Here is a 22547-nt window from a genome sequence, read left to right as displayed (position 1 = left end):
CATATTAAGCCTCCTTCCTATCTGTACATAATAAGCCTCCCCCCTATCTGTACATAATAAGCCTCCTCCCTATCTGTACATAATAAGCCTCCTTCCTATCTGTACATAATAAGCCTCCTTCCTATCTGTACATAATAAGCCTCCTTCCTATCTGTACATAATAAGCCTCCTTCCTATCTGTACATAATAAGCCTCCTTCCTATCTGTACATAATAAGCCTCCTATCTGTACATTTCAAATCGTCTTTTGATGCCCTTACCAGGACGGATGACATGAAGACTATCGTTTTACCGTCACTTTCCATCAGGCAGTGACAGGGCAGCACGGCCATTTTAAAGGACACCATATGGTCCGTTCACACAGTCATGTCTAACATGCTGACCAAACCGCGCCTCCGCGTGCACGTTGATTTTGTTCACCCACACCAGAAGCGATCAGGACATGCAGGTTGAAATATCAAGACAAACTCTGAAACAATTATATTAATTTGGGGACAAAGTCAAAAAGTATTAAACATTCATGGCAATTTAGCTCGCAAGCTTGCTGTTGTCCTGGTATATAAACATTGGCTTGTTATTTTACCTGAAATGCACAAGGTCCTCTACTCCGACAATTAATCACAGATAAAACGGTCAACTGAGTTTGTTTCTCGTCATCTCTCCTCCTTCCTTCAGGCTTCCTTTTCTTTTTTGGACTTCATATGGTGGTTGGCAACCAACTTCACTGCATTACTACAACCTTCCTGAGTGTGGACCTGTTCAACTTTCAATCACCCACGATGAGGTTGAGGCGCGCGAGCAGTGCGGGAGCAATGATTGAATAACATGTATGTGTACATTTATTTTGCAACGCTCACACACGCGCCGGAAGCGGTTTGGTCAGCATGTTATTCAGCAGAGCACCCCCCCCGCCCCCATACATACATATTTGTATACTGTTTCTCCCTCACACACATAAAACTAGCTCCAAATAATCTCATGCACACCTGTAGAGCTTTGTGAGAGAAAAACTGACAGACACATTCAGCAGACAGACAGCAACAGTAGTTTGGCAGAGGTTTAAAGGGACGGTTCATTGATGCCGTTAGGGGGCCGAAACAGGCAGGAGTGACCCAACCACACTTCTCTCTACTGACACTCTGAAGCCCATGATTGTTGCTCCATTTTACATGAAAAGGCAAATGAAAGGGCAAAGGACCGAAGGCACTTCTTTGAAGTCAGCAAAAGGACCATCTCATATCCATAACATTCAGAGGTCTGACATGGAACATCAAGCCCGTACGCAGATAACAACACGACTGCCAATGGTTTGTCTGCAGGTCACTTTATGTTTACAGTTAGTTGAGAGGGAAGGCTTTGACCTCACCGCGAGAGCCTTTGATTGTGGTTGCCATGCAGGTTTCTAAGGGCTGTAAAAAGGCCATCTGAGGCCTTGATCAATAAAAGCGATGCCTGCCTGTCTCAGAGCATGGACAAGTAGAGGAGCTGGTGCTCTGACCACAGGAGCACAGTGGAGCACAGACCTGGCAAGCACTTAGAAGGAAACAAAACAGCTCATTATAGATCCCACGGTCGACACACAATATACAGTACACATGCCTTACATCGTAACATCTCCTGTGGATGGCCAAATGGGATGATTAAAAGCTAGCTATCAATCAAATGCATGGGCTTTTCATCGAGCTTTTCATCAAGCTTCAGTACATAAGTGATTCATTACTCTGTTATAGGTCCAATAGACCAAGGAGCCTTTTCAAACAAAACAGAGAACCATGTTTCTAGATCAAGTAAATAATTAGATTTTCCCGTGCAGTGGGTCTAAAAACATCCACCGTCATTTATTTGGCCGGGTACCTGAAACAAAACATCCAGTCTTGCAGCGCCGGAAGATTTGTACTCCTCTCTGAAAATGTGGTTAGAGTTTAATTGAATGGAGCCCGTGAATTTGACAGGAGTAAACACACTGCTGCCACCAGTGGTTTAAAGCAAGAAAAGGCCCCGTGCTATTCTTCATCATGTCATGGACACTCTCAGAGAAAGTTGTCTGCTTTGGCTTCAGGTCAGTTCTCTCAGTTCTCTGTGTTCTGGGCTCAGTACGCTATTGATCGGGCCTGTGGCACCCAGGGCAGATTTATTGTCTTATTAGCAGGGGCTAATGCCTGATCAGGACAGATTAAAAGGTCTACCACTGCCCCAAGGACCACAATCATTTAGGAATTAGCTATTTAATTAGGAGCTGAAGACTATAGTGACAAGAGCTATCCCAAAGGTTACAGCCATGTGGGTCGCTAAAGCTAACAGGACGGAGACTCCAGAACAGCATATACTGTCCTCCTCCATGCTGTTTTAATGGTTCAGATATACATGGAAGAATGAGCATGTATGTTACTGTGACGCCAACTTAGCATGTGACGTGCAGGCAGGGGAGGCAGGGAAGCAGTGCTTACCCTGTGATAATCGAATCATTGCATCAAAACCTTAGGAAAGGAGCCAGGGTACTCATGCCTATCTTTCCATCCATTAAAAGCCATTCAAATCCTGGACGTGAGAGGCCTTATCTGACTCCAGTCATTGTGAAATGTGCAGGATCAACATATGCATAGCTTGAAGTAGCTTTTTGTTCTCGAGCCAATTTCCTATTTTGCGCATGCATATTGCCTAAGCATGTTGTGTGGCTATTGTTGGGGTAAGCTGTGTACAGGCAACCACCATGGCACCCTCTCATTGACTACTAGCTGTCGCGCAGGTGAACCGAGTGAGTACTGGATTGTCCACTTGTCTGGAACGTCAACCAATTAAAATACAGAAACATTTTTCCATGTCATAGACCGACCAATCAGTGTAGATGAAGGGGAGGAGACAGATAAAGAAGGATTTTGAAGCCTTGAGACATGGATTGTGTGTGTGTGCCATTTAGAGGGTGAATTGGCAAGACAAAAGGTTTAAGTGCCTTTGAACGGGATATGGTAGTAGGTGCCAGAAGCACAGATTTGTGTCAAGAATTGCATCGCTGCTGGGTTTTACACACTCCACAGTTTCCCGTGTATTTCAAGAATGGTCCACCATCTGAAGGACATCCGGCCAACTTGACAGAACTGCGGGAAGCATTGGAATCAACATGGGCCAGCATCCCTGTGGAATAAAGTGTTATGTTGTGTTTGCTATTTAGTTGTAAACATGTATGCAAGTGTTATAGCTACTATGGATTACTTGCTTTGATTGTTGCTAGCCATGCATTGATTTGTTTCATTTCAATATAAGACATCTGTCACTCTCTGTCGTTCGACGTCGCAGGTGTACTGACCACTGGTCCTGGCAATCATCATTACGCACACCTGGCACCACCGTTACATGCACCTGCGCCTCATTATGAGGCACACCTGGACTCCATCACTTCACTAATTACCTCCCCTATATCTGTCACTCCCTTAGTTTAATTCCCCAGGCAGTATTGGTTGTGTTTCATGTCCAGACGCTACTCTTAGTTTGTTTCGGTCCATGTTTCTTGTACTATTAATGAACTCACCACCTGCTTCCCAACGTCCTCGTTACAACGTTGCTTCACTACAAAGCTGTCACTAGCTATAACTATATGTATTCTTGATGTTGTGTTATATTTCTGATTAGCTAGCCAGCTGCTTCACATCACACTAGACACTAGTGTTCTGAATAGCCATGAACATTGTAAGAATTGTATATTGGTATTTTAGTGCCACCTATCAGTTGTTACTGTGGATGCTACATCAGTCTATGGCCGAGCTTAGTTGAGCAGCGTCATTTGGTGAAAATTGTTGTTGGAGCTATCTATTGTATGGTGAACTTGGGCTTCTACAAGGTTTGTTGGTGAGTAAATCTGGCTTTGATAATAGCCTGTGCTTACCCAGCCACCGACCTTACCGCACGTTACTGGACAAACATAACTGCTAGACAAAGTCTATTTCATTTTGCACACCGGCACAGCCATGGGAACTGCATATTGAGATACAGCACACAAAATATAATTAATAATGCTAAGTAATTGCATAGGACCATATGAACTAAAATGTATCTTGCAAAACACAGCTTTAATGACAACAATGAGGTCTAATTGTCTGATTGTAATAGCTGTACTATCTAACCTGAGGGAGGGTAGTCAATTCTCCTCTACTACATCCTTTCATCAGCTTCACCTCTTCATCACTCATTATGATCACTCACTTACTCCCCCTTACCCTCTTTAAATGCTCAACTTAACCAAAAGGATGAAAAAGTATAAACTGGCCTGTGATCAGTGCTTGTAAATATGTATGTGAGTGTTTTTAGCTACTATGAGTGTCAAGCCAAGTTAAAACCACTCTGCCTCAGGGCTGAGCCTCAGGCCTCTCTGTCCTTTCTGTCTGGGGTCCTTCTCTCTCCTCTCTTCCCCTCTCCAATCAACTCGTCTCGCCCACTCATACCGGACCTTCCTGTCCTCCCCTCTCCTCCCCAACTCACAACCCTCCTCTCCTCTCTTATCAACTCCTCTTCGCTCCCCTCTTCTCCTCTCCTCCTCATCCCACTTATATCTTCATCTCCTCTCTTATCCTCTTCGCTCCCCTCTTCTATCCTCCCGATCTTACTCACATCTTCCTCTCCTCTCTATCCCACTCATCCCTTTGTTCTCCTCCCCACTCGTATCTCTTCCTCTTGTGGAATAATCTTCCAAATTCTCTTCAATGGGATATTTTGGTGCCTCTAGTCTAGGGCAATTCAGACTGCTGATTTAGGACCTTATTACTGTTTTGTATTTATGTTTAGCATTTCTTATACATATTTTTGTAATTAGAGGGCTCACCTGTAAAAGAGACATTGGTCTCAGCATGACTCCCTGTCAAAAATAAACAAAAACATTAAAAAAATGTAAAAAGTATTCTCCATTCCCCTCTCTGGTCTGTGCCAGTGTCTGAACACCAACAAGGGAATAAATCATAATTGAAGCAAGATCAGAGCTGGAGGGCCCACCGCAGATAAGACATTTCATACTGCAATAAAATAAGGTAGTGCGACTGATAACACAGCTGATGTTACAACTTAGGAGAGGTGCGTGTGTAGGGGAGGGTGCACGCAGAAGACCACATCAACGGCCTCCCTCCCTCCCTCCAACACTCCCCCATCTTAATCTCATTCCTTCCCGGCTTCAGTATCCAGCTTGATTTATTTGTTTAGTGACTTTCCGGAATGGCCATTATTTACACCATAAATCCCATCCAGACTCCTTGTAACACCAAGCTGGCACAATATCTTGTAGTTTACAAAGGAAAGGAACAGTTACCACTGGTTAAGAGCAACACTGGCTCCCTACAGCAGTGGAGTGAAATACAATGATTCTAGGTGATTACATGGTGTTGGTTCTACACCACTGCTCCCTATAGCCAGTCCTACCCTCTCACCCCTGTCTGGGGTGACTCAATCAGAGATAGAGCCATTACTGCTCTCCAGAGCCCTCTGTCTGGCTGGTAGTCTCCATACTAGCCAGTCCTACCCTCTCACCCCTGTCTGGGGTGACTCAATCAGAGATAGAGCCATTACTGCTCTCCAGAGCCCTCTGTCTGGCTGGTAGTCTCCATACTAGCCAGTCCTACCCTCTCACCCCTGTCTGGGGTGACTCAATCAGAGATAGAGCCATTACTGCTCTCCAGAGCCCTCTGTCTGGCTGGTAGTCTCCATACTAGCCAGGTACTCTCTCTCAGGCCAGCCAGACTAAGAGCTGCCCTCAGAGATAGAGCCATTACTGCTCTCCAGAGCCCTCTGTCTGGCTGGTAGTCTCCATACTAGCCAGGTACTCTCTCTCAGGCCAGCCAGACTAAGAGCTGCCCTCAGAGATAGAGCCATTACTGCTCTCCAGAGCCCTCTGTCTGGCTGGTAGTCTCCATACTAGCCAGGTACTCTCTCTCAGGCCAGCCAGACTAAGAGCTGCCCCCAGACTTATGGCACTTAGAGCATCCATCCAAAACGGTAGAACAATGACCCAGTAGAAATGGTACTGTATCACTGAAGTTGTACTCATTTTCACCTTTGGCCAAGTTAGCCTATTACCTCCACGGAGCCTTAGCAACAGAAAATGGAGAACCACAACAGATATTCAAAATGTTTTAAAAAATTAAAAGACTGTGATACCTGATTTCGGAAGCGCAGTTAATGAGCAATATTGGACATTTCATTGGTACAACAAAATTCCAGTCGCTTTGTTTGCTTTGCTCTCCTTTGTAGGATTGTGACGGCCAATTGGAGCAATAAGGAACGCACCCCATACGCATCCATAAAACGGACACACACAAGCACAGGAACAAAACATGTCTTTTCTTCACCCATCCCATCTACACACACCCACACACCCACACCCAGCCGGCCGAGAACTCACCCAGTGAGGACGACCACAAAGTCCATTACGTTCCAGCCGTTGCGGAGGTACGAGCCTTTGTGGAATGCAAAGCCCAAGGCGATGATCTTAATGCCGCCCTCGAAACAGAATATTCCAATGAAGTAGGGCTCTGTGTCATCCTGCAGAGAGAGAGAGAGAGAGAGAGAGGGAACAAGGGAGACAACTTTTTGTTAGAGGTAAGAAAGAGGTCAATGAAGCACGGCAGAAGAGAGAAGGAGAAGAGATTGAAAGAGAAGAAAGGGGGATGGTTTCCTTCACTTTTCTATCCAGCGTCCAGAGAATGGGTCAAGGAATAGAACCCTCTCTTGGTGGATGAAAGGGGGGGATGAAACAGCCTACACATGAAGATCAACAGTAATCTTGGACATCATTTGTTATCAGCGTGATTTACGCTTTCATCATAAGACATGATCTTGTACGTAAGATAATAGCTTATATTTTACTCTTCACAACTTTTACTAATTGATAGCAAATAAGTATGATTAAAATGAATAAATACATTATAATTTGATGAGGCTTTTTGGTCTCCAAAAGGCATCTAGCGAAACATTAAAAACATGAACAAACCATTTGAATGGTATGAAGATCTTTAAAGTAACTGCCCAGTGTTTCCAGATTTATAACCTATAGTTTTAGTTTAGTTTATTTTTTTTTATTTTTTTTTTTACAGGGACAGTGCACATTAATCAACGTTTCAGTAAAAGTGCCGGTTTTAGCCAGCCGGCTAATTTTCAACCGCAGTCCCTGGGCAGGTTATTAAAAACAATTACAATATAGACAATAGCAACATAGAACAAGCAAGACATAGCAACATAGGACAAGCAAGACATAGCATACAGACAGAGCAACATAGGACAAGCAAGACGTAGCATACAGACAGAGCAACATAGAACAAAAAGCAGCAAGACAAAATTCATAAAAGCAACCAAGTGTTTCCACACCTCACAAGCTGCAGACAACAGACAACAGACAACATGGAAAGCGGCAACACACAGCTATGTTCACAAATCTGATTGACCTTTAGCCATGTCTTCAAGCATTTTGTGAAAGTGTGATATGTGGTGCAGTTATGTGTGTCTGATGGCAGTGTATTCCAGACATGGGAAGCTCTCACAGAGAATGCAGATTTACTAAAGGTGCTTTTCCTTAGGGGAACTATACAGTCACCTCTCATGGCAGACCTTGTGGATCTGCTGCCATATGTCTGGGTTTTCTGTTTAACAAAACCTACATAACCTACAACCTATAACCTATAACCTACCTACTTACACGATATGAGTGAAATAGTTTTCCTTCCCAAAAAATTGAATTAAGTAACATAAAAAGCTAATTTTCTGTATTGAAATGGTGTGGGTGTACCCCATCAACAGAATAGTGTGAATAGAATACTGGTCATTAAAAATATTAATGCAAGTAAGCCGCTGATTGGCCAGCTCATCCTCCTCATGGAGGAGACGTCATGTTCTATGAGGAAATAGCAAGCATTTTTTTAAACGATCTGTTTGAGATACAAGTTTGATCTGTTTTTTTAAGTGTTTTTTTTCTTCTCCAAATTATGCTTTGGCCACAAATACGAGTAAGGACGAGTCAACAACATTATTTGTATATGAGTTAACAGAATATGAACTTTTGAAAGTACGATTTTCACTGGCAAAAAAAAAATGATTTGCAGCTCGGCTGACTCTTGCTCTTGTTCAAAGCAGTGCTGGATCAGGCACATATGACTTGCCACTTTTTCATTCCCTCCCATTAATAACATGTCAGTGGAGGCCTGAGGCGCTGCTACACACACAGGCACTAGCAGACCTCCCTCTCTCTCTTTCTTTCCCTTTCTCTTTTTCCACAGCTCCACGACCCCAACCACCAACCCAGGATTCCCAATGCAAAATATTCACGAGTTTGACAGGCCTGAGAACAGCGTTAAAGGGCATGTGACCTTTTCACTAGCTCTAAGGTAAGACCCAACAACAATGAACAACAAGTCAAAATAATATTACCTGTTTGATTTGACACTGTAACAGGAAATGGTACAGGAAATGGTGTTTTAAAAACAACTGCTTTGTTGTTCAGCCAGAGAAGCGTGTCTGCGCTTCCTACTGTCTATCAATACCACCGAGTACTGATGCTCTCAGAGCTTTCATGTAAAGGGAAGACACTAATGACAAGCGTTGAGACTGACATCTTGGCATCTCTGTCTGTTATAAAAAAAAAAAGATGGCAGACAAAAACAATGCCATTACATGATGAAGGGGGTCCATCCGTCAATGCATGATGTTTTACAGTAGACTGTGTTAACATCTATAATGTACCGATGTAAAACATTCATGACTAATGAACACTTCATCTACAGTACATGGCTCTGAAGGGGCAGAGGGGACATCGCATGGGACCACAAGAGGGTAAAGCTCCGCCATGGATCTGAAGAACAACGCCTGTTGACGATGTTCTATTGTCAGGATCTCCACTTAACTGACACACCACGGTCTATTCATCACTATATTCATCCTGGACCATAAATAGCCGATTGTTTTTGGAATTACAAGGATGCTTGTATTACATGCTCCTACTTTGAGAGGAAGCGGGTGGAAGGAGGGGAGATGTTATCTCAATTTTTCTCTCTATACTAACACTGATCACTTTCTCAGGTGTCGAGTAACTTAAAAAACAATTTTTTACGATGTTGCATCACAATTATGGAGATAACAGGAGCAGGTGGCTGCACTTGAGGGTCATTAACCTTGTTTCGGCAAGCTGTTGTGGCAGTGCCTTTCATGCATTTTCCTCCATTCTAAAGCAGACTCCCAGGAGTCACAACATCTTCAACACCACATCTGTGTGTGCAAAATGCTGAAAGATATAATGTTATTTTAGAGAAGTAGAGTAACAATCCTCCCATGGCCGCGCGGCAGCCTCTCCCGGCTTCAATCCTTCGCAGCTTAAAGGGAGAACAGCAATGGTTAAACAACTCGACTCGACTGGCTGAGTTCAAACGGGGGTTTAAGCTATATGTGTGTGAGCAGGCAGGGGAACAGAGGGCCTGGGGAGGGAAAGGGGGGATCAAAGCCCCTCAGTGTGAGGCTCGGCTGACTTACAGAATGAGAGCGGAGAGGAGAGGGAGACACACATCGCCATGATCCAGGCACTAATGAGAAGGGGTGCTACTCTCCCATGGACTGGAGGTGCGGGTAGCCATCTGCCTGGCTGTGTGTCTGGTACTCAGGGCCCTCTGACTGGGAGGAGGAAGAGGTCTACTCGTGGAAGACTGTAAATGAGCAACGGCTCTGAGCGAATTCTCTGTTTCGCTCTGTCTGACTAACTCTTTCCCTCTTGAAAATCACCTAAATAACAAAGTAACATTCTACACTTTTACAGCAAACAAACAGAAGGCAATACTGTATAAGTATATTAATCGGAGAACTAAGTAAAGGCAGAGAAAGTGTGAAAGGAATAGGTTAAATTCCAAATGGCACCCGTTTCCCTATTTAGTGCACTACTTTTGACCACTGCAATAGGGTGCCATTTGGGAAGTAGCCCTAGTTCTCATCCAAAGGGAGGAGTGTTGAGACTCTTACCAGGCGTTCTGACATAGGTGTCTTGTCGCTGGCTGGTAGGTGCTGCTCCAGGGCCAGTACGATGCAGTTGGCGATGATGGTGGCCAGGATTAAGTACTCAAAGGGAGTGTGCAGGTTAAGGAACACAAGCCATGATGGAGCATTTCATGCACAATAAAAAACACTTAACTCCAACTTGTAAGTATCTTAGTCTTAGCTCATGGTGGTAAAACATATATCTATTATTGAAGAATAATTTAGATTGAAAAAAGACATGCACATACCCAGACTGTGTAAAAGGCTGGTGAGAATTTAGGGTTTAGGCAGAATGAGCATGGATTAATTGTGCCACTGCCACCACCTGCCATCCCCCAGCTAAGGTGCCACAGAGCATGAGATATTCAGCTTTTAGGAAGTTACTGGCTGATTGAATTCATTTAACCAATTAATGACATTGCCTGAACAGGAGTCCAATAGACAGAAATGTTTCTGAATGCTGTGTGACTTAGACATGGTTGGAAATTCAAGATGGTAGGCTAATCCCACGGCTATACTTGGTTTACAACATCTTTCCAGTTGGATGACTATTTCAATCCGTTTTTATGGTTTATTCATTCTACAATGCATTTTCGTGTCATTCCCCACTGGGGAGGCCTTTGTGGAATAGCCAGTCGTGGACGAATGGGGAGGTTTTACTGACCCTATCGAACAATCCATTTAGAATCGTTTGCTCAGGGGTGCCAGAAGGCTGAACACCGCACATTGTCCCTCGCAAAAGCCCGAGAAACGCATTGCACTGCCAATACCTCGCCTATGAGTGGACAAATAGGGAAAAGTCAGGGGGGAATCTGCCCTTTAGTTGAGCGAATTTGTTTTACCACAAGGACGTATTGTGGTTTTTCCCTCTTTACTCATTTAATTCCTTTATTCATTGCCTTAGCGTTTATTTCAACTTATTGAGGGCACAGATACATTGACAACCATTGTTATTAGATTGCATTTCGGAGAGTGCTGTTCTCACTGACGCCTACACAACAGATCCAGCTGTCTGTTTGCGTTTGTCATGCGCCCTCCGGCTCTCCAGCCCTCGCGATTTGTGGTTGAGGGTGATGTGGCGGGGTGCGCGTGGGCAAGTTCAGGACCATGGAGAGGGCCCGAGCAGCTCCGAATCAACACGAGGCGTTTTACAACCTCAGAGCCTGCGGTCTCCTTTCCAACTCACCGTACCATGGAAACGGACACATCTGAACAGCAACAGTTGAAGCGACACTGCTATAACACACAAATAGGCAATGTGCAAACGAGACTATATATAAATAAAAGAGAGAAGGGGAATTAGAAACGAACTCCAGCAAGCAAGAGCAGAAAGAACGAAACATCTACAAATTGTAGACGTTAATCTCGCACTTAGACACGGAAAACTAAATATAGCGAGTATGATTGTTGACACGTTGGCAATTGCTGATCACAAGCAAACCTTTTGGGGGGTGACAAGCCGTCGTGCACACTTCGTGAATGTTTAGCCTATATAGTACCTAAAGACATCTTTCCATTAACTATTTGACCTGTATCCAAACACTATCATTATAGGAAAAGCCTTTATCGTGTCCAACTAGTAGGAACACTACGCGACAGGTGGACGAGGGGTTACACAAGGTTAATGAGCTAATCATCTCCACCAGAATAGGCATCGGCCTACTTCCTATGGAATAATCGACTTTTTGAGTTCACTGACAGGTGCACTTTGAAATGGTGACAAAGGCCATTTATTTATTTTTTTTTGGGGGGGGGGGTCATTTTCAGTCAAATCTTTAAATACAAGGCATGCTCTAGTCCCTTTGTCATGTTTCTGAATAAAACATCTAGCAGTGTGATTGTCAAATAAGGACAGATATGTTATACACACATCAATGCAATGTGATGACAGCTGTTTTACCTATGGGGAGTTTGGAAAGGATATGGCCATTCGGTTATTCGCTTAGCATATTTCCTAATGAGATTGTCCTCTCGAAAGATGAACAAGGATCGGTTGACAGTGAAGCAGTTCTGTTTGACTGGGTTAGGGTTGTATATGGCCATTGTCCTGGCTCTCTGAGCCATCGACTGCTTGTACATCCTTTGGCCGCCTGGAGGACCACCTGGTCGGGCGCCCCCTCTGCCTGCGCCCGGCGCACCTCTGCCTCCTCCTCCAGCTCCATAGCGGGTGGGTAGATCTTCTGCGAAGCGAGCCATTCTGGAAACCCACAGATCCAACAATGAAAATCCAAACTGTTGTCAGTGGAAGTGGAGAGGAGAACCATCACAACAAACACACTTAGCCAGACCACAGCTTTGCATTTGTGTATATGGTGAGTTGTGTTTTGAGAAAATAAATCTATTTTCTTTGGGTAAATCCTTTCCTTTTTGTCCTTTCCATTCACTCAATACTCAAAGAAATTCGACAATTTAAAAACAAAGTTTGCACGAAGCACATCAAGCTACCGAATAAAAAATGATCCAATTAATTCCAATTATCTGATCAATTCCACATCTTACATCCATATCTGCCGGCAGCGCGTAAATAGATCATGCAGCCACGACAGGAAAAATATCTAAATGAAAAACACGCGCGTCTTGTTTCAGTATTGGCAACATTTTGTCAATGTTGAATCAAACACCAGTTGAAGGACCCGCAGAAAATGTAGTGTTTGTCTCCAAAATGAAAATACAGAAAATCGTTCTGTTTCGTCTGCCAGTGTAAATGATCGATTCAAATAACAAAACAATAAACCAATCCGGGATTGTGTCTTCCCGATTCCCACCTGATAGCTCGCTGTGTACAATGTAACAAATTCAGTAGGCACTGGTCCCTAACGATCAGCGCATGTGCCCAAAATGAGCCTATCGGCAACTCGACCAGCTCAGGAGCGCTTCTCGGATTGAGCTGGATGGATACGAGTGACAGATAAGATACATGTTCTAATAATTATTTAGCAAGGACGCACCAAGCAATAGCTGTATTGTAATGTATTCGATTAAACATGACATTAAACACGTATAATACGTTAAGAGGTGGTAAGGCTAACCGCGCTAAACTACTAAAGTCATAGATATGTGTGTTCCATTATTGGGTTATGTAGATGGCAGTGTTGGGGAAGCTAACGTTAACCTTGAAAACATAGCGCACAAAGCTACCAATTACTTTAACACTGGAAGTACAACTGCACCCAAGCTATCCTTCACTACATCCAACGTACTTCGTGAAAAAAATGTTCATATGTAAATCTAAAATGGCATACAGTACAAATTGAAAGAATAGATTACTCTGGGGTCATACATTAACATGATGTGTAATTTAACCTATCAAACACAAAACGGTGTTTCAAGTGAGAATTAGGCAGGCACGTCTGATACCGAAAAAGAACTACCACCAAACTACATCAAAATGTAGTTAAATTAGTTGAACTAGATGTAGTTCAAAACTCCTAACACTGGTAGATGGGAGAGAATACTGTTCTAGAGCTCGTACTAAAAGTACTCCACATTCTATAGGCAACTGTTCATCAAATCACATTATCTATCGGGATACTTCGGTATCCAATGGATTTGATTGAAATCATGAGGAGGCATGATGAGTCTGTGGTTAACCAAGATCACATGCTTTGAGATATTGGTTGCATCATGTACATCTTTTTTTTTAAGCAAACGAATGCAATGTATTTGAATTTATTCTGGTAAAAAAATATATATATATATGTAAAATATATGAAACTATACTGGCTATAGACAATAGGGCATGAACCTCTGATAGGCTACAGCGCAAATAGTGTCAAAGAGGCTCTGTGTCAATTATGGTAAATGCAGAGTCGTCTGATGCTCACGTCAGAGCAGAGTGCATCTATATATATATATATTCACTATTTATCACTGACTCACATCAAACTGAATTATGAGCCTCCCCCACCAGCCGGCTAATGAATATATTCCCTGGGAAGTCATCGTGTGTTTCCCAACTAGGGACTGTGGGTGGGATGGCAGTGGCCTGGAGGGTATTTCTGTGCAGCCATGGTCGGTCTGTCCCCCTGAGCAAGACTGTTTGAGCTGCTTGGATGCCCCCTGGTTAAGGAGATTATCTCTCTCTCTGAGTGGCTTTGCAGTGACTGTGTGCAGGCTTGGTATCACCCTTAAAGACCTCTGGAATTCGGGTTTTCATAGCCTATAAATCTTTTGTGTTTAATTGGCCTGTTATAAGATAAGTATAAGGATAATAATTTGGTGGCTGCTTATACTTGTCCTATTTCACACATGTACAAGTGTGTATTAATACGCATATTTGAATTAGAAATATGTTTTTTGCATATCCCCCTCTCCGTTAGACGCCCTCGGAGAGTGTGGTCATGGCCAGGGTCTGACTTTATCAACAGTGACCCTGGAGAAATTACAGAGCCTTCTGAAAGTATTCAGACCCCTTGACTTTTTCCACAAGTTGGCAAATTACTTATGAATAAAAAACAGAAATGTCACATTTACATAAGTATTCAGACCCTTTACTCTGTACTTTGTTGAAGCACATTTGGCAGAGTTTACAGCCTCAAGGCTTCTTGGTTTCTCCCATCCTCTGCAGATCCTCTCAAGCTCTGTCAGGTAGGATGGGGAGTGTCACTGCAGAGCTATTTTCAGGTCTCTCCGGAGATGTTTGAACAGGTTCAAGTCCGGGCTCTGGCTGGGCCATTCAAGGACATTCAGAGACTTGTTCCGAAGCCACTCTTGAGTTGTCTTGGCTGTGTGCTTAGGGTCGCTTGGCATTCAGGCCAAAGAGTTCAATCTTGGTTTCATCAGACCAGAGAATCTTGTTTCTCATGGTCTGAGAGTCCTTTAGGTGCCTTTTGGCAAACTCCAAGTGGGCTGTCATGTACCTTTTACTGAGGAGTGGCTTCCATCTGGAAACTCTACCATAAAGGCCTGATTGGTAGAGTGCTGCAGAGATGGTTGTCCTTCTGGAAGGTTCTCCCATCTCCACAGAGGAACTCTGGAGCTCTGTCAGAGTGACCATCTGGTTCTTAGTCACCTCCCTGACCAAGGCCCTTCTCCCCCAATTGCTCAGTGTGGCCGGGCGGCCAGTTTAGGAAGAGTCTTGATGGTTCCAAACTTCTTCCATTTAAGAATGATGGAGGTGTTCTTGGGGACCTTCAATGCTGCAGACATTTTTTGGTACCCTTCCCAAGATCTGTGCCTCGACACAATCCTGTCTCGGAGCTCTACGGACAATTCTTTCGACCTCATGGCTTGGTTTTTGCTCTGGCATGCACTGTCACTGTGGGACCTTATATAGACAGGTGTGTGCCTCTCCAAATCGTGTCCAATTAATGCATTTTACCACAGGTGTACACCAATCAAGTTGTAGAAACATCTCAAGGATGATCAATGGAAACAAGCTGCACCTGAGCTCAATTTCGAGTCTCATACCAAAGGGCCTGAATAAATAAGGTATTTCTGTTTTTTATTTTTAATACATTTGCAAACATTTCTAAAAACCTGTTTCTGCTTTGCCATGGGGTATTTGTGTGTAGCTTGATGAGAAAAAAAGATTTAATCCATTTTTAGAATAAGGCTGCAATGTATCCAAATGTGGAAAGGGGGATAGTTTCTGAATGCACTGTAAGTGCCTTGCTCAAGGGCACAGACATAATTCGTCACCTTGTCTGCTCTTAGATTCAAACAAGCGACCTTTCGGGTTAAGGGGCCAACACTAACTGCTAGGCTACCTGCCGCCTGAATATGGCATAAGCTCAATGTTGCAATGAATCAAATAGAACAGATGCTCGTAGGTTGATGGAAAGAAACGTCTAAATATGAATAGCGCATTGGCAAAATGCCAGTGGGTATTAGTGTGTAATAACTCCCGCTACTGTGTATGAGTTGTAGCTCTCTGTACATCAGGAGTTGAGTGAGGTTCTGATCCCTCTGGTGGTTGTATTTATGTATTGCAACAGCGAAAATGGAATGAGTAACCTTTCCGTGATATTAAAAACAACATATCCCGCGCACGGTGATTTGTCGTTGTTGTTCTTGACAAAACGTTGATATAGAGGCTACCTTCCCCAGGTCAGACCGAGCCTAGTCTGAGGTGAGCAATATTATCAACGTGACCTCTTAGACTTGGACCATGGCGTGCAATTGAGGGCTACGTGTGTACGAATGATGTTACGCATGCCACAACTCACTCCTGAAGCTGCTCTCTCGTCAAGTTGCAGGACGGCATCCTACTGTTGAGTCGGGCCTACGGTTCATCTGCTGCACTCTCCATGACGGATCGATGTCGATGCTGTCCGTTTCTTTAGAGTTCCCACTTATCACTGCCAGTCGTCGACGAATGCTTTCGGGAGACAAGCTATGTTCCGCGCCTAAAGTCAGCATCCTCCACGTGCCCGAATGTGGCAAGGTGCATGGCTTGTGGGGTTCACAAAGTCAAAGAAAGCATAATGTCACCTTATGGTTTTATGCAAATATAACATTATCATATCTCTCATAGCATAGCTAACTCTAAAATGGCAAAGTATATGATTTTGTTCCTCTCTTTCATTAGATAGGGCCTGCAGATATTTGTTGCATCATCTTGTCTTGTTGCTGTTTTTTTTCTGGGCCTGTCCTATTCCTAGTTTGAGTCAGTCCCAAGCAAACTCGCCCAAGACCTGCTCATAAAAGGCTAGCTCATCCACTATGCCCACTTGTCTACCACATTCAATTGGATCTATTGCTAGGTCAACTGAGTGGTTCATTGAGAATGCACACAATGTAATAGCTGAATAGCCTACCACTTCCCATCAGAGAAGGCCCAATACAAACCCACATTTTATTCCATGATAAATCATAGAAGGAACCGCAAACAGAGTTGGGGAAAAAAAAGTGAATCATTGTGTGACACAAGAGCATGTGGAGGAGAGCCGTGTTAAGGTGTGTTAAGGTGTGAGGAAGGCAGCCTTAAAAGGAGGCAGCACTATGTAACAAGTCACATCGTTGATGCGACTTCAAGGAAATCTTTGCAACTCAAGAATCCTGATCACCTATAAATAAACCACAGTGGATCGCCTCTCCACCCAATATGAAGAAGTTCCCCTCCTGTCCATGAACGCTCCCTCACTAACCATAGTGTCTGTATCTAAGGCAACAAATATGAAATGGCTACAAAAGCAAGCCAGCTAACTATTGCACATTTTCCACTTCTACTGCTTACAGGGGCTTCTCTACATGGCACGAGGACTGGGGGCACCAAAAGGTTTTGCCCCCACGGAAAGCGGAAAAGGCTGTTTCCTGCTCTGCTAATTAAGAGCTTTGTTGTCAGCCCAAACGTCTTCAGTTTAGATGGAGAAAATGATCCTCTGATTCAATTACCAACTCTGCCTTCTCTCCCTCTTTCTCGGTAATCAGGAAGGGAGCAATCATCGTCTCGTTTCAAGGATCTAAAGGCCTGCTGGTGCACAATCAGAGTCACTTCCTGACATGTTCTCGTTGGTGTGTTTCTTCTGGGGGAAATGTTTAGTTCAAGCATCAGAGCCTTTCTAAGTCAGCTAACAAGGCCTATCTCTGAATCTCTGAATACAGGGATATGGGAGAGATAAACAACGGAGTTACATGGGATCAACCATTCTAATGTGCATTTTTTCAGCTCTCAATGTTGCACCACCACCTGTCAGTAAAAAAAAAACTGAAGGGTTGCATTCATTATGGGAGAGTGGAGTGTGGGAGGTGTCAGCCATAGTTATGCCACTACACAGCCGCTGAAATATCTCAGCAGCTTGGCCCAGAGCCTGTCAGTCAAACTACCCTGCTGCTCGGTTCATGGAGGGCACGCTGGGTTTGAAGTTGCTTTAGCTAAGCGCTGGTGGTAGGTGAGATAAGGAGCGGGGGAAAACAATTTCTCTCTGGACTCAATAAATCGCCGTAGTAGAACCAGAATGGGGTTATGGGGTTTTCATCCAAATACAGCAATGACATTCACATCAATCATTCAGGAAACTTGTCTACTTCCTCTGATACGGGTAGGGAAATCAGTGACAGCTGAGATCTGAAACGAAATGCCGAAGTAAGGAGATTCATAGGGAAATGGACGATTTTAAGGCATAAAAAAAAATGCATAAACAAAAATGTTTACTCAGTCTTCAGCTATAATAGTCCAGAGACGCTGAAAGAGCAGGACATGGCGATGCACCATATTAGGGCATGATTCCAACACCTCCAGCTAAACTAACTCATCTCAAGCTTAAGAGAGGTTAATAGAGTACCACAGTATGAGTCATAACTTCCCATAAAACCTAGCGGTCAAACAGGCAAATGGTTCCAATCACTGTTCCACCAGTTCATTTTTCACATTGGGGATTTTAAGAAACACTTCAACTAAGGGCTGTGTTTCGTGTAGACTCACCCTGGCGTGACGTTTTGATACCCGTGTAAATCTCTCTCCGACAAGGTGACTTTTAGCAATATATTTGCCTGTATTTACCCTTAATTGCAGATGGTCTATTCCAGAAGACTGAAGCCAAGGCAGCACACTGGTCCCACACCTGCCTCGTCTGTCGGGTGAGTAGTATTGTTTGGTACAGTATGTGCCTTTAGGTTCCTATCCATATGTAGGCTATTGTACTAGCCTGAGTGGTGGTCTTTGATGTGTAGTACTTTGTTTCTTAGTTTATCATGTGTCAACTTTGAATTCAATCGAAGCCACAGATTGTTAACTTCTTGCAGTTTGAGAGTCCCAAGTCTCCAGTGGTCCCAGTACCGGTTGATGTGCCTTTAAGTGACCACACAAACTGAGATGGGCCTACAGCTGAGGTAAGAATCGTCCATCATTCACACACAGTAGACCGTGTAAACCACCATGCTGTCAACAAAATGCTGTTCTCAATTCTTAAATTGTATTATGTTTGGCTCAGTGTGTGGAAACGCTGTCATCGTCTGTAATGTGATTCACCACACACGATGACTACGATTTGAATGCCGCAGCTGAGACAGATTTTGAACTTGCAACCTTTCGGTTACTAGTCCAACACTCTAACCACTATGCTACCCTGCGTTCTGCAATAAGTTCATCTGGCTTTGAATCTGCCATAGAACATGTCAACAAGTTAGCTCTGAATTGCTTTAATATAGCAGTGCATGCTGACACCATTAATTGAAAATGATTTTACTTCGTTCATATACACTATATATACAAAAGTATGTGGACAACCCTTCAAATCAGTGGATTCGGATATTTTCAGCCACACCCGTTGCTGACAGGTGTATAAAATCGAGCACACCGCCATGCAATCTCCATAGACAAACATTGACAATAGAATGGCCTTACTGAAGAGTTCAGTGACTTTCAACATTGTACCGTCATAGGATGCCACCTTTCCAACATGTCAGTTCGTCAAATTTCTGCCCTGCTAGAGCTGCTCCGGTCCATTGTATGTGCTGTTATTGTGAAGTGAAACGTCAAGGAGCAACAACATGAAGTGATAAGCAACATAAGCTCACAAAACGGGACCGCAGTCCTCAGTTGCAACACTCACTACCGAGTTCCAAACTACCTCTGGAAGCAACGTCGGGAGATTCATGAAATGGGTTTCCATGGCCGAGCAGCCGCACACGAGATCACCATGCGCAATGTCAAATGTCGGCTGGAGGGGTGTAAAGCTCGCCAACATTGGACTCTGGAGCAGTGGAAAGGCATTCTCTGGAGTGATGAATCACGCTTCACCATCTGGCAGTCCGAAGGACGAATCTGGGTTTGGCGGATGCCAGGAGAACGCTACCTGCTCGAATGCATAGTGCCAACTGTAAAGTTTGGCTTTTTTCCCATGGTTTGAGCTAGGCCCCTTAGTTCCCCTGAAGGGAAATCTTAATGCTGCAGTATATAATGACATTCTAGACAAAGGCCCTTTCCTGTTTCAGCATGACAATGCCTCCGTGCACAAAGTGAGATGCATAAAGGATTGTTTGTCGAGATCGTGTGGAAGAACTTGATTAGCCTGCACAGAGCCCAACCTCAACCCCATCGAACACCTTTGGGATGAATTGGAACGCCGACTGCAAGCCAGGAGGCCTAATCGCCCAACATCAGTGCCCGACCTCACTAATGCTCGTGGCTGAATGGAAGCAAGTCCCCGCAACAATGTTCCAACATCTAGTGGAAAGCCTTCCCAGAAGAGTGGAGGCTGTTATAGCAGCAAAGAGGGAACCAATTCCATATTAATGCCCATGATTTTGGAATTAAATGTTTGACGAGCAGGTGTCCACATACTTGTGGTCATGTAGTGCAGTTACAGAAATGATGAAGGATGAAATATGGTCCCCCACCGGCTTAAGGAGAAGAGGATCTTGTAAAAAAAATATATATATTTTTTTATTTATTTTTTATTTCACCTTTATTTAACCAGGTAAGCTAGTGGAGAACAAGTTCTCATTTACAACTGCGACCTGGCCAAGATAAAGCAAAGCAGTGCGACAGAAAACAACAACACAGAGAGACATGGAATAAACAAGCGTACAGTCAACACAACAGAAAAAAAGAAAGTCTATACACAGCGTGTGCAAATGGCATGAGAAGGTATGGCAATAAATAGGCCATAGCAGCAAAGTAATTACAATTTAGAAGATCAACACTGGAGTGATAGATGAGCAGATGATGATGAGCAGATGATGGTATGTAAGTAGTGATACTGGTGTGCAAAAGAGCAGCAAAGTAAATAAAAACAATATGGGGATGAGGTAGGTAGATTGGGTGGGCTATTTACAGATGGACTATGTACAGCTGCAGCGATCGGTTAGCTGCTCAGATAGCTGATGTTTAAAGTTATTGAGGGAAATGTAAGTCTCCAGCTTCAGCGATTTTTGCAATTCGTTCCAATCACTAGCAGCAGAGAACTGGGAGGAAAGGTGGCCAAAGGAGGTGTTGGCTTTGGGGATGAGGGGTGAGATAAACCTGCTGGAGTGCGTGCTACAGGTGGGTGTTGTTATCGTGACCAGTGAGCTGAGATAAGGAGGAGCTTTACTTAGCATAGACTTGTAGATGACCTGGAGCCAGTGGGTCTGGCGACGAATATGTAGCGAGTGCCAGCCGACTAGAGCATACAGGTCGCAGTGGTGGGTGGTATAAGGCAGTTTGGTAACAAAATGGATGGCACTCTGATAGACTGCATCCAATTTGTTGAGTAGAGTATTGGAAACTATTTTGTAGATGACGTCGCCGAAGTCGAGGATCGGTAGGATAGTCAGTTTTACTAGGGTAAGTTTGGCGGCGTGAGTGAAGGAGGCTTTGTTGCGAAATACACAGCCGATTCTAGATTTGATTTTGGATTGGAGATGTTTGATGTGAGTCTGGAAGAAGAGTTTACAGTCTAGCCAGACACCTAGGTATTTGTAGTTGTCCACGTATTCTAGGTCAGAACCGTCCAGAGTAGTGATGCTAGTCGGGTGGGCGGGTATGGGCAGTGAACAATTGAAAAGCATGCATTTGGTATTGCTAGTGTTTAAGAGCAGTTGGAGGCCACGTAAGGAGTGTTGTATGGCATTGAAGCTCATTTGGAGGTTAGTTAACACAGTGTCCAAAGAAGGGCCAGATGTATACAGAATGGTGTCGTCTGCGTAGAGGTGGATCAGGGAATCACCTGCAGCAGGAGCAACATCGTTGATATATACAGAGAAAAGAGTCGGCCCGAGAATTGAACCCTGTGGTACCCCCATAGACTGCCAGAGGTCCGGACAACAGGCCCTCCGATTTTACACACTGAATGAGGGTATGTTGCTAATAATCATCTAGTCTAGTGGTCATGGCACCTTGTACATATCTGACTGCTACTAGGATAGTATTCTGTACGAGACAAGACCAAATGCATAAGACAACAAATATTAGTTAAATAAAATAAGGAACAATATATAAAAAAACAATATATTTATTTTTGGAACAAGGTAGCTAGCTAGCTAACAGCAAACGTGTACGAGTGATGACGTGCAGGAGCTTGCAAGGATTTGTAGTCTTGCATGATGTCCACTTTGACGCTAATTAGCATTTTCAAATCAGAGATTGAGCCAAATATATTGATAAAAGTCACCTTTTCCGAAAGATGTACACGGTTATAGAAACTAAAATCCTCTCTGGTAAAAATGAATAAAATGACCACTAGGTTTTATGACGTCCACTGTGGGGCTCGATTGCCAGAGGACATAAAGGAACCACTGAAATTCTTATGAAAACTCACTAAATACAAAACACCTATTTTACTTACATAAGCCCATCGCTCCTCTGGGAGCATAGGCCATTTCAAATTGGTCTTCCCCAGCGCATTCCATCCCGGTTTCCCTTGTATCTGCCTCAAGCTCCCGCCTACAGGTGTTTCTGGGCGCCCCCTTTTCCCTTGTGCATTCCAGGATAGTGTGGTGATGTTGGAGGATGTGGCTGATCTATCCCCATCTTCTCCTCCAGATCCCCTCATCCACTGGAACCTGTCTGGTGCGATTCCTCATTTTGTTTCTGTAAATAAAACCTGCCAGCCATATCCATTAGTAGTACATTTATTGGAAAAAAATATACAACCAATTAGACAGATGTTTCAGTCCAGAAATGTAACAGAAAGCAAA

The 22547-nt window shown here is 43.8% G+C and overlaps 2 protein-coding genes across 2 annotated transcripts in view; both read right to left on the bottom strand.

Annotated features, from left to right (window-relative positions):
- The window catches only part of LOC118385587 (voltage-dependent N-type calcium channel subunit alpha-1B-like), a 226882-nt gene extending 216810 nt beyond the window's left edge, over positions 1-10072 (bottom strand). Inside the window, exons 1-2 of the mRNA XM_052521481.1 lie at positions 9972-10072; positions 6379-6518 (exon numbers count right to left, since the gene is read on the bottom strand). Coding sequence (XP_052377441.1) covers positions 6379-6518; positions 9972-9986 — 155 coding nt within the window. The 5' untranslated portion in view covers positions 9987-10072. The remainder of the gene's footprint in view (positions 1-6378; positions 6519-9971) is intronic.
- Positions 10073-11750: 1678 nt separating this feature from the next.
- On the bottom strand, positions 11751-16295 carry LOC127930786 (voltage-dependent P/Q-type calcium channel subunit alpha-1A-like). Its single transcript, XM_052521482.1, has 2 exons — positions 16154-16295; positions 11751-12183 (listed from the first exon to the last, which is right to left on the bottom strand). Exons 1-2 carry the CDS (start codon positions 16189-16191, stop codon positions 11883-11885), a joined length of 339 nt encoding a protein of 112 aa, XP_052377442.1. The 5' UTR covers positions 16192-16295; the 3' UTR covers positions 11751-11882.
- Positions 16296-22547: the final 6252 nt, after the last annotated feature.

The sequence above is a fragment of the Oncorhynchus keta genome, chromosome 6 (assembly GCF_023373465.1).
Source record: "Oncorhynchus keta strain PuntledgeMale-10-30-2019 chromosome 6, Oket_V2, whole genome shotgun sequence".
Taxonomy (NCBI): Eukaryota; Metazoa; Chordata; class Actinopteri; order Salmoniformes; family Salmonidae; genus Oncorhynchus; species Oncorhynchus keta.
This window is presented reverse-complemented; position numbering and strand designations above follow the sequence as displayed.

Bases quoted from the DNA above. Each gene is read 5' to 3' on its own strand.
- LOC127930786 (XM_052521482.1), bottom strand. From the start codon at position 16,191: ATGCCGTCCTGCAACTTGACGAGAGAGCAGCTTCAGGA. The intron at 12,184-16,153 runs GTGAGTTGTGGC...GTGGGTTTCCAG, and splicing joins ACGAGAGAGCAGCTTCAGGA to AATGGCTCGCTTCGCAGAAG.